This window comes from Phocoena sinus, chromosome 16 (genome assembly GCF_008692025.1).
Source record: "Phocoena sinus isolate mPhoSin1 chromosome 16, mPhoSin1.pri, whole genome shotgun sequence".
Taxonomy (NCBI): Eukaryota; Metazoa; Chordata; class Mammalia; order Artiodactyla; family Phocoenidae; genus Phocoena; species Phocoena sinus.
In genome coordinates, this window is record NC_045778.1 from 46,889,004 (window position 1) to 46,901,986 (window position 12,983).

General features: G+C 39.8%; 1 protein-coding gene across 8 annotated transcripts in view; it reads left to right on the forward strand.

Moving 5' to 3' along the window:
- Nucleotides 1-12,983, forward strand: part of PAPSS2 (3'-phosphoadenosine 5'-phosphosulfate synthase 2) — an 80,556-nt gene that overhangs the window by 15,755 nt on the left and 51,818 nt on the right. Inside the window, exon 1 of one of the 8 annotated variants that reach the window (XM_032608894.1) lies at nt 11,854-12,717. The exons of 4 other annotated variants lie outside the window; for them this stretch is intronic. In XM_032608894.1, coding sequence (XP_032464785.1) covers nt 12,610-12,717 — 108 coding nt within the window. In that variant the 5' untranslated portion in view covers nt 11,854-12,609. Of the gene's footprint in view, nt 1-11,853; nt 12,718-12,983 lie in introns of those variants that run through there. 3 more of the 8 variants (XM_032608895.1, XM_032608896.1, XM_032608897.1) reach the window with 3 other exon arrangements.

Consider the following 12,983-nt stretch of genomic DNA (forward strand, 5'->3'; position numbering starts at 1 on the left):
GTATAGTTCCCTGTGCTATACAGTAGGTCCTTGTTGGTTATCTATTTTATACATGGTAGTGTGCATATTTTAACCCAAACTCCTAATTTATCTCTCCCCCTGTTAATGACAATTCTTAAATTAATGGCAAGTTTTCTGATCTACAGTTGGTTTCTTTAGGACAGCAGGTTTCTTTTTGTTTCTTTTTCCTTCTGTCGCTTTTTTTGTTAATTAATTTGGTTGCGCCGGGTCTTAGTTGTGGCAGGCAGGCTCCTTAGTTGCAGCATGCGAACTTTCAGTTGCTGCATGCATGTGGCATCTAGTTCCCTGACCAGGGATCGAACCTGGGCCCCTTGCACTGGGAGCGTGGAGTCTTAACCACTGCGCCACCAGGGAAGTCCTCCTTCTGTCTCATTTTGAAGTGAATTTCGTTACAGGTATTTTGAAAGCAATGTGTCCATATATATTAAACCTAAAAGAATTAAAATTTTCCTTTTCCTATAGTTCTCCTATAAAACTATCAGGACAGAAAATAAATTTCACCTACAGCAGGTCAGAATACCTTGGAATCAAAAATGACACGGTGGGCTTCCCTGGTGGCACAGTGGTTTAGAATCTGCCTGCCAATGCAGGGACATGGGTTCAAGCCCTGGCCTGGGAAGATCCCATGCCGCAGAGCAACTGAGCCGCCTGTGTGCCATAACTACTGAGCCTGTGCTCTAGAGCTCGTGAGCCACAACTGCTGAAGCCCACACGCCTAGAGCTCGTGCTCCCCAGTAAGAGAAGCCACCGCAATGAGAAGCCCGCACACCACAACGAAGCGTAGCCCCCGCTCACCACAACTAGATAAAGCCCGCACGTAGCAACGAAGACCCAACACAGCCAAAAAAAAAAAAAAAAAAAGCCCCAATGACTTCTTTTTTTTTTTTTTTTTTTAACATCTTTATTGGGGTATAATTGCTTTACAATGGTGTGTTAGTTTCTGATTTATAACAAAGTGAATCAGCTATACATATACATGTGCTCCCATGTGCCCAATGACTTCTTTAAAAAAAAAAAAAAATCTGATACAAAAATGACACACAAAATGGCCTGACCTCTAGAGAAGAACAAGAAGAAAAGGGAATTCTGCACTAAGCCCTCTCACCAGCCCTGTATAGAATCAGCACCGAGAACTGTCAAGTAAATTGCCTCCCCAAGGAAGCTCTGTGTTTCTCTTCTAGATCATCTTCATTTTTGCAGGCAATATAATTTCGAAATTTTGTAGAGTAGAATCCCTTTATCGAGTTATTACTGGAGAGCTATCTGCTATCTCTTTATAGGATAACAACATTATCTATATAATATATAAGGTTTATATCATATGCATGCACGTGGATTGTACTTTGAACTACTTTATGTCTAGGGCCGATTCTAGATCTGTACCTGCCAAAGGATGAACGTTCAAAAGAATGTGATCACAGAGTTGAGAAAACAATCTCTTCTTTTAGCTATTCTTAGCCTTATGAATATAGATAAGCATTTAAATGTATATTTTAATAATTAATTTTGAAAAGAAAATATTTGATGGAACAAAGATTTAAGCAATAAAAAAAACCCATAAAACTATGAGGAAAAAATATGGATCTTTTATGATCTCACAGCTGAGAAGACCTTTCTAAGTGTGACACAAATTCAGATACCACACACACACACAAATACACACACACACAAATTTTTTAATTACCTGCCAAAATTTAAAAAAAAAAATTAAATCAAAAGACAAGCAACAACCTAGGGGAAAATTTCTAATTCAGAGAAGACACAGTTCTGCTTTCCAAAATATACAGCACTCCTACAAATGAGTATTTAAAAAAATCAGCAATCCAATAGAAAAAAATGTGGAAAAAGAACATGAATTTCACAGAAAAGGAAATACAAATGGCTCTTAAACATATGAAAAGATGCTGAATCTCATTCATTATAAGAAATACAAATTAAAAGTATGAGATTGAATTTTTCATCTATCAGATTGGCACAGGTAAAAACTTAAGCCAACATGTTATACTGACAAATGTGTGAGAGAAGAAACAGTCTCATACATTGCTAGTGGAGATGTATATTAGTACAATCTCCATAGAGGTGTTTGGAAATATCTATTAAAATTAATATTGAGCATATCCTTTGAACTAGCAATTCAAATTCTGGAAAGTTTTCTATAGAGATCTTGCAAATGGGTAAGATGATGTACGTGCAAGGATATTCTTGGCAACATTTTGTAACAGAGGGTTGGAAACAGCCTAAATATCAATCAATAAGAGAATTCTTTAAGTACACATTATGGACTATTTTGTTATTATAATAATATATGCATAGTAGAAATTAATTTGCCACTGTTAATAAAGAATGAGTTGTCCCCTAACTATACCAATATGGAAAGATTTCCAAGCATTTTGTTAAGTAAAAAAGGCCTGGTGCAAAAGAGTATCTATAGCCTCGTAACATTTGGGAGAAAAAGGAAAAAAGATGCATATAGTTATAAGTGCATAGAATATCCCTGGAAGGATGCATAGTAAATTAATAGTATTATTGCCTCCAGCAAAGAGAACTGAGTGGCTGGGTAGGAGATTTACTTTTCAAAAAGAGAAAGCTATATCTATCTATCTATCTATCCATCCATCTAGATAATAGCAACTGTGAAAAGTCTGTGATTTTATCCCAGTTGCAATCTAATAAGTTAACTTGCCATAGTTGCATGGTTGCTGGCAGAAAACAAAACTCCTGAGTCAGAGACAAAGGGCTTTATTACTCATAGCACAGCAATCAGTATGAGCATCAGTGTGTGTTGGTTCCTCTTGCCCCCATCTCCCAAGCGGGTGACATGGGTGCATCTAGATGGATATCCGCACAAGCAGTGAGTTGTATTATAGGAGAGGAACTGCAAGTGAAGGGAACCTGAATCTTTTTTATGATGGGCAGTAGAGAGGCTGACCCTTTGCTCTGGAGGAGACATTATCTCTCTCATCCAAGGCCATTCACTATACAAACATCCTTGAAAAGATAGTCTGAAATAAAAGGCAGTTAACACTCTGCACATCAAAAGATGTACAGAGACACAAGAGAACAATGGAGAATTGTCTGTCTCTTGTTTGTTTGTAAATATGTGCATTCATATACATATATGAGGCTTGAAGGCTAACAGTAACTCCTGATCATTTGAGCCTTTCAGATAAATTGTGTAGAGTGTGAACTCATTGGTTATTGTTCAGATTACTAGGCCTGGATCTGGTGTCACTTAATTGCCTCCATCAAAGAATGCTATGTCCATCCACCTCACTATTCCATTGTATATATGTGCCACATCTTCTTTATCCATTCATCTGTTGATGGACACTTAGGTTGCTTCCATGTCCTAGCTATTGTAAATAGTGCTGCAACGAACATTGTGGTACATCTCTCTCTTTTTTTTAAAAAAATTTATTTTATTTATTTATTATTTTTGGCCGCATTGGGTCTTCGTTGCTGCACGCGGGCTTTCTCTAGTTGTGGCGAGCGGGGACTACTCTTCCTTGTGGTGTGAGGACTTCTCATTGTAGTGGCTTCTCTTGTTGCAGAGCATGGGCTCTAGGTGTGCGGGCTTCACTAGTTGTGGCTCGCGGGCTTCAGTAGTTGTGGCTCGCGGGCTCTAGAGCGCAGGCTCAGTAGTTGTGGCACACGGGCTTAGTTGCTCCGCGGCATGTGGAATCTTCCCGGACCAGGGCTCAAACCCATGTCCCCTGCATTGGCAGGTGGATTCTTAACCACTGCACCACCAGGGAAGCCCCCATGTCTCTTTTTGAATTAGGGTTTTCTCAGGGTATATGCCCACTAGTGGGATTGCTGGGTCATATGGTAGTTCTATTTTTAGTTTTTTAAGGAACATCCATACTGTTCTCCATAGTGGCTGTATCAATTTACATTCCCACCAACAGTGCAAGAGGGTTCCCTTTTCTCCACACCCTCTCCAGCATTTATTGTTTGTAGATTTTTTTCTTTTTCTTTTATTTATTTATTTTTTTTGCAGTACGCGGGCCTCTCACTGTTGTGGTCTTTCCTGTTGCGGAGCACAGGCTCCGGACGCGCAGGCTCCGCGGCATGTGGGATTTTCCCGGACCGGGGCACGAACCTGTGTTCCCTGCATTGGCAGGAGGACTCTCAACCACTGCGCCACCAGGGAAGCCCTGTTTGTAGATTTTTTGATGATGGCCATTCTGACTGGTGTGAAGTGATACCTCATTGTAGTTTTGATTTGCATTTCCCTAATGATTAGTGATGTTGAGCATCCTTTCATGTGTTTGTTGGCAATCTGTATATCTTCTTTGGAGACATGTCTATTTAGGTCTTCTGTCCATTTTTGGGTTGGGTTGTTTGTTTTTTTGATAATGAGCTGCATGAGCTGCTTGTGAAGTAAGTCAGAAAGAGAAAAACCATATGCTAACACATATATATGGAATCTAAGAAAAAGAATGGTCCTGATGGACCTAGGGGCAGGACAGGAATAAAGACACAGACGTAGAGAATGGACTTGAGGACATGGGGAGGGGGAAGGGTAAGCTGGGGCGAAGTGAGAGAGTAGCATTGATATATATACACTACCAAATGTAAAATAGATAGCTAGTGGGAAGCAGCTGCATAGCACAGGGAGATCAGCTCGGTGCTTTGTGACCACCTACAGGGGTGGGATAGGGAGGGTGGGAGGGAGACACAAGAGGGAGGGGATATGGGGATATATGTATACAGATAGCTGATTTGCTTTGTTACACAGCAGAGACTAACACAACAATGTAAAGCAATTATACTCTAATAAAGATGTTAAAAAAAAAAAAAAAGAATGCTATGGCCACGAACTCCATTCTGCACCTGATACACTATCTGTAACTACAAGTTATTGGTCAGGAGAGGCCCCAACTGAGAGTGAGAACATGTATGAATCCGCACAACTCATTCTCCCCTACTGTAACAAACAACGGGAGTTGCCACCTTGGGCATTTGTAGTACTCTCAGATTTGGGAACTAGACGCATTGTTTTTCTTTAGCTCTGGAGTGAATGCTAAAGAAAGTGCTTCCTTTATTTGGCTTTATTTAGCTCAGTTGCACACTGAAATCCGTTTCAGACCTGTGCTTTGCAAAGTATGAATTGAAAATGGGTGGCGGCGGGGAGGGACTTTCTTGGCTTTGGCACCTGGGTAACAAAGTAACCCAGGAACAGGCTTTTATTCATCAATGGAACACACTGGATTTGTGTCTCAGAGTTCAGGGTGGGCCAGCAGGAGTCCTGGTGGGTCTGTGGAGGGATGAATTACCGTCCTGTTGGAAAGGTGCTGAGCCCCTCCTGAGTCACCTTGAATGCCCTCTTTTTGCAGCAGCCACAGCAATGGCCCATATTTTTAAACTTTTTATTTAAGTATCGTATATAACATATGTGTATGAATATATATAAATCTTAAGTGTCTGCCCGATGAATTTTCATAAAGTGAACACACTTGTATAACCAGCACCCAGATTAAGAAACAGAATACTGTCCGAATCCCAGAAGCCCCTTCCAGTCACGAACTCTCCCTCTGAAGGTAATCATCTGATTATTTTTGCCTGGTTTTGAGCTTTAGAGAACAACTAGAACTGTATATCATACACACTGTGTATGGCTTCTCTTGTCTCAAGTTATATTTATGAGAGCCCTCCATATCGTCTGTACTGTTAGTAGTGTGTGGTTGGAATTTGTTCATTCTCATTGCTGCATAGCAGTCAGGGGTGATTTTGTTCCTCAGGGGACATTTGGCAACGTCTGGAGACATTTTCTGGTCATTACAACTGGGGGGAGGGAAAGTTGCTGCTACCCACCCTACAATGCACAAGGCAGCCCTGCAACAGTGGCCCAAAATATCACTAGTGCTGAGGCTGAGAAACCCTGCTGTGTAATAATAATATTCCATCATGTGAATATACCACGATTTATTTACCCACGTATTCCTTAGAGCCTCAACTTCAGCATTCATGACCATTATACAGCTCAGGCCTGGCTTCGAAATTCTTGAAACTATGCTTACCACAGTCACATCAGACTAAAAAAACTACCAAGCAGGATATGCTTTTTACATTTAGGATAAGTGTTAGAATCAAAATGAAGTATTATGTGTAGTCTTGGTCATAGACAAAAATTGTATATTTTGGAATCACTACAAGAATTTGAACAGATTCTCAATGAGAGAATGAAATGGGCTAAATCAAGTAAAGATGTGAAGGACTATTGTTAAAAACAGCTTTATTGAAGTATAATTTACATATCATAAAATTCATCTAATTTAAATGTACAATGGAAAGATCCCTAGTAAATTTATAGAATTGTGCAACCCTCACCACAATCTAATTTTAGAACATTTTCATCACACCAAAAAGATCCCTTGTGCCCATTTGTAGTCACTTCTGTCCCTAGCCTGAGTCCCAAGAAACCAACAGTTTACTTTCTGTCTTCAAAGATTTTCCTTTTCTGGTTGTTTCCTACAAATGGAAACATAAAATAGGTGGTCTTTTGTGTCTGGCTTCTTTCACTTTGCATAATGTTTTCAAGGTTCATGCATGTTGTAGCAGATATCATTACTTTATTCGTTTTTATGGCTGAATAGTATTCCATTGTATCTGTGTGTCACATTTTGTTTATCCATTCACAAGTTGATGGACATTTGGGTTTTCAGTAGGGACTGTCATGAAGATGAACATGGAGTATTTTTCTTTTAATTGAAGTCTAGTTGATTTACAATGTTGTCTTAATTACTGCTGCACAGCAAAGTGATTCAGCTATATATATACATATATATTCTTTTACATTCTTTTTCATTATGGTTTATCACAGGATACTAAATATAGTTCTCTGTACTATACAGTAGACCTTGTTGTTTTTCCATTCTATATATAAAAGCTTACATCTGCTGACCTCAACCTCCCACTCCATCCTTCCCCCAACCCCCTCCCCCTTGGCAACCATCAGTCTGTTCTCTATGTCTGTGATTCTGTTTCTGTTTCATAGATAGGTTCATTTGTGTCATGTTTTAGATTCCACTTATAAGTGATATCATATGGTATCTGTCTTTCTCTTTCTGACTTACTTCACTTAGTATGATAATCTCTAGTTACATCCATGTAACTATTTCATTCTTTTTTATGGCTGAGTAATATTCCATTGTATAAATGTACCACATCTTCTTATCCTTTCATCTGCGATGGGCATTTAGGTCGTTTTCATGTCTTGGCTATTGTCAATAGTGCTGCTATGACATAGGGGTGCATGTATCTTTTTGAATTATAGTTTTGTTCAGATATATGCCCAGGAGTGGGATTGCTGGATCATATGGTAGCTCTATTTTTAGTTTTCTGAGGAACCTCCATATTGTTTTCCACAGTGGCTGCACCAACTTACATTCCCACCAACAGTGTAGGAAGGTTCCCTTTAACATGCAGGATTTTGATGCATAGCTAGGTAAATGGCAAACACAGGTAGACTTTTGAAGAAAGGATATGATTCTGGGTCAGATAATCTGTACTATTTTCAAGGATAATTTGACCAATTAAAAAAAAGAATAGGAAGGGGAGAAGACTGGAGAATGATACAAGGAATATTAGACTTGCAGGAAAAGGAAACCTCTGACATTTACCCATACAGACCCTAGCACTTTTGAAGGCATTTTATAACCAAGTAGCCTAAACTACAGGGCAGCAAAGCTCTGCCTTAAGGCGAAAGATAATAGATAATTGGTTGCACTAAGAGAAGTTCATTAAACACGCCTCGTTTTAGTATCTTATGTTAAAATAAATCATAACTCAAAAGGAGAGACCATTACCAGAATGGATACATAAGGGACCAGCATATCCATTAACAAAGAATGGTACAGAGAAAGGGGCACTCAGGTGAAGTCAGGGCTTATACTCCATTGGATTGTGAAGATCACAGACAAAAGCAGCACGGGAGTATTCTTTAAATCATAAGGCAATCTCTACAGATATTAGGGCTTACCCCTTACTAAATAATGTAAGACCCCCGAGGCTAAGCATATGGAAATTGATCGTTGAGAGCCAAAGTAATTACCTAGAGGTAGAATTGCCTCCTCTGGAGCTGAATTTGTGCCAAACACCCGTGGAATGGGGCGCTCCCAAAGTAATGAACCCCTAACCCCACACCCTTCACCTTCACTGGGGGTGTTCACACAGTGGGAACATATTCTTCAGCCCCATGGGATCGTGCGGTTTCATGGAATGGAAGTTGTTCATTTTACTAGACCTGAATAATTATGCAATAGGTGTAGGTGTGAGGGGTCAGGTGAGAATGGAGAGGGTCAGAACACTTGACGTAAACAGGTTCCTTCTCCTTTCCTCCCCTTCTCACTCCCTCCTTCCAAGGCATAACTTTTTTTTATATAAATAAACAAAATTCTTAACATAGTAACTAAATCTCTTTTTTTTATGCAATAGAATAAGCAAGATAAGGGACTTCTCACATTACAAAAAGACATCCTTCTCAAGGATTTGTTTATACAGCATTACATATACAACATTATATACTCGCTAAGGCAAAATGAAGCTGAACTGTTTAAAAAACTAAGGTAAAGCAAATCTTATAAGTTTTTTTTCCTCATTTTACTAGAAAGGAAGCTAAACTATATCACAAGTTCAAGTTCATATTGTCGGCAAACCTATTAGTGTTTTCCAAGCTTATTTGGCCAATGCCCACTTTTTTGTTCCCACAGAAAACCATAATCTCTCGAGGGACAGTCTGAAGAACACAGTTTGTGAAATGTTGATATGGCCAGACTTCATTTATGGTTAGCGCCTTATTTACATTACAGATTGAACTCTCAAATGAATCAGATTGGTTAGTTTAGATGAGAAATTGAGTAGCACTTCATTCCCATTCAACAAAGTACCAGATTTTTCTAGTGCCTCCGATGAGGTAAGTTGGCTCTACTATTACTGACCATAAATAATATGACATCTGGCACCACTCGTCAGCCAATTGCATTGCTGCACCCAAATGGATTATTTGTCTTGAAATCTTACCCTCAACATTCTAATCACCCAATCTAAGTTGAATGAATATTTGTTGTCTTTAGTGTGTGTATATTCAGGCTTAATCTGGCACTCTGGCTGCCAGAAGACATGTAATCTCTGTACATAACAGATAAAACAAAATTAAAGTCTAATATTGGAAAATGTAAATGACTTCCAAACTTTTAAAATCATATTTGTATCATGTCATTTCAAAGAAATTCAAGTGTGCATTTCTATCCAGGTTCAACAAATGTCCTATATGAGAGAGAAAGAGAGAGAGAGAGGAAAGAAGGAAGGGAGGGAGAGAGTAGAGGCAAGGGGTGGGTGGGGAGGGAAAGGAAACACAAAAACTATAACTTTTGCTTACCTGATCCAGGTTCCCATCTTGGGAACCTGGATCAGGTAAGCAAAAGTTATAATTTTTGTCCATAAAAGATCTGAGTTTGCTTAAGTTTTGTCCATAAAAGATCTGTGTTTGCTTAAGTTTTGTCCATAAAAGATCTGTGTTTATGTCCATAAAAGATCTGTGTTTGCTTACGTTTTGCTGAGTTAGTTTGTTCCCATGGGTCTTACTGAAGAGCAAAGCATAACACGCAGCACCCCTCCCTGAGTCCTGCTGGCACAAATCAACAAAGGGGCAGCTTGTGAGGTAGGTACACAGAATCTGGTTGGCACAGCCTTGAGGCTGATTTTTCCAGTTGAACCAATAAGACCTTTGTTTTTTGAAGCAGATTTAATAAGTAACATCCAAACAGGGCATCTTTATAATGTACACTCTGAGAGGATTTCCCAGGGCTATATAAAACCACCTTAACTCAACGGGAGTCGTTCTCTAAAAGCTTGAGTTGGAGCTTTAAGATTAAGTCCTTAAGATGGAAAGTGCATATATGATAATCACGCAGAATATTTATAATAGAGAAAAGTTATGAAGCACGGCATCTAAAAATATGTTTGAAAAAGAAAGAAAATATTTAGAAAAACAAGCATGAAACGATAAAGAATAGTCCCACCATCAACATCAAACCATCTGCCTCAAATGAAGCTACTGCTGACAGTGTCGCTATTAGAAGATATGCAGAGCATATAAGTGGGGATGGCTGCGGTGCTCCTTTTAGCCTCCTCTGCCTAGGTAAGTGGAGGAGACTGAGTGAGTCAGAAGGACGAGGAGTGTAGAGGAAAAACAGTCAGATTGAGAGGTTGAGAGGGAGAGCCGAGCCAGTTGACTGCGCCCAGAGTGAAGACGAAGCATCTGGAAGCCTCTCTTGTTCATTCAAGGAATAGGGATAGAGGGTAAGGAGGCTTTTAAGCCCTGAGATGCAGTTTGTGCTTTCTCCACAGATTCTGAGGGTAGCGTAGAGTATTCCTAATTGTGTAGTTCCCACATGCAAACTAGACCCAGAAGCACAACAGTTCTACAATGTGGGCCTTGTGTATGTCTGAGGGAATAACGCCTCACGTCCACTCTGTTGCCATCACCTGACAAGAACCAAACAGAATTCTGTGGTGTAAATTTGCATTAGTGTGCAAAGTAGCCGCATAATGATCCTGCAAAATTGTGGTTGGAAATATTTTGTCTTGGTGTGGATTCATGAAGGTTCAAAAACATGGTCAGGCATAGAGAACAGACTTGTGGTTGCCAAGGGAGAGGGGGTGTGGGAGGGAAGGACCGGGAGTTTGGGATTAGCAACTGTGAACTATTATATACAGGATGGATAAACAGCAAGGTCCTACTGTACACATAGCATGGGATATATTCAATATCCTGTGATAAACCATAATGGAAAAGAGTATATATAAACAACAACAAAAAAAGGATGTCAATATGTGTTAAAAAAAAAAAGGCATGGTCAGGGAACCAGTCTCACCAAGAGCCACTTTCAGGTTCCTCCACTTATTTAGAAACATTTTGCTTATACTACATAGAAGCAAAAAAGTAAGAGTTGATATGCAGCCTGCGCAGCCATTTTGAATCCGTTTATAGTCACATTGTATCCATACATGTCTACAAAACGCAGCAAAATAAAGAGTTGTGGGGTGATCTTAATGCATGATCAATGAAGACTGAAGCCAGCCCATGGGGTTAATCCAGTTAAAAAAAACCCTAGTCTTTCCCCTGCGGACCTAGATTTTTGCCTTGACTAGCTGGATGATTGTTGCAGGAGTTTCCTTCTGTCTGCCTGTGTGAAAGCAGCCATGGGGTATGTGATTGAATGTAGACAGTTTGTCATTCAAGTTGTAGTTGCGAGGGTAAGCCATGTTCCATGTGGGTCCTCAAGGAACGGTTCATCTCTGCCCATCACAAGTCTAGTTCACGGTGTGACATGTCAGTTGCACATTCAGCTGTCTCAGGAGGTCCACCTTGTCTTTGAACACTACACGTTATTTGCTTTGCCTGTTTTTGAGCTCTAGATAAATGAAATCATACAGTATGCACTCCTTTTGCGTCTGACTTCTTTCAACATTGTGTTTGCAAGACCCATCCTTATTATTGTACATCATTGTATATTGTTCATTCTCGTTGCTGTTAGCATTTCCATTGTGTGAAACACTGTGATTTACTTACCAGACTACTGTTGAAAGGCAGTTGAGTGTCTGTCAATATTTATAACAACCCTGTGAGGTAGGTGCTATTATTCTGTCCATTTTGCAAATGGGAAAACTAAGGCTTTGAGCAGCTTTAGAATTCATTTATCTCAAGTCACACAGGCTACTGTGGTCTAGCCAAACTTGAGCCCAGGTCGTCTGACCTGAGAGCCTGTGATCTCCACCCTCAATCTATTTCTTTACTGAAGCAGTTCTTTGATCTGTTTTTTGTCTTCTGTCGTTTTAAATGATTCAGTTGTGAACCTATGGGAGCTGGACCAGGAGACAAATTTCTGTCACCGGACCACACATGAACTCATCCCTCCCCCTGAGACTAAAGCTTTGTTCCTAGGTCAAGTTTACTGAGCTTAGAGTAAGGGCTTGCCCAGGTGGTTCCAGTAGTTCACCTGATGTGTCCAGATCCCTGTAAATGCTGTGTGTGGTCTCAAGCTGGGCTCCCCACTTCAAAAATATATTTAAAACTGAAGAGACTCTTGAGAGGAGAGTGAGCACATCTATTGTGTTAGTATATCTCTGGCTCTAACTGTTTTGGTTCCATGATACATGAAGAAACCTGAGGACTGTTTTGGGGTTTTTTGTTTGTTTTTTCTATATTGAGGATTTTTTTTTTTCTGTATTGAGTCTTCTATGGCTCTTTGTAGGAAAAGAAATGTCAGTTCATACTTTATTTTTTAAGAAAATTTTCACAAATGCATTTTTCTTCCTGTTGCTTCCTGGGAGACATTCAAGTGAAGGCTACAGCTTAACGTTGGAAAGAAAGACCAATTTTCTAGGCTTGGGGTCAGGAACCCAGTACAAGGAAGTTTATAGGAGGCCAGTTTTTGGCCTCTTCCTGGATGGAAACGGCGGAGCATAAACGGGACCACCCTCTCCCGAATTCCATCGTTAGTAGCAAATGAGATGTTCTGCTCTTGCGTCTCTTCATGACCATCTTAGAACAATGCAGAAGTTTGCTGGATCTTTGGTGTGATGACAGGAGAGAATACAGAGGAGACCTGCACCTCCCCTCAGAGGACAGACAATCCCTACCCAGGAAGGCAGCTCATCCACTTTGCTTCCTGCTCTGAAACATACGGGGTAATTTTGACATCCTTCAAATCTGGATGGAAGTTTTGTTTGTTTTTGTTTTGTTTTTAAATGAAAAAGTTGATTGTTTATATATGTATAGGTAGGTTTTACAAATTTTTAAAAGGCATTTAATAAAAGTTAAATGTGCGGTCCACCCTCTGTAGAACTTCATCCTTTTCTACCAGACACTCTTTTCCACTGTGGAATTTGTGAGCTGTGCTAGCCAGAAGAGCAGCAGTGTAAAAAAAAAAAGGGCAGTTTTTACTCATTGGTGG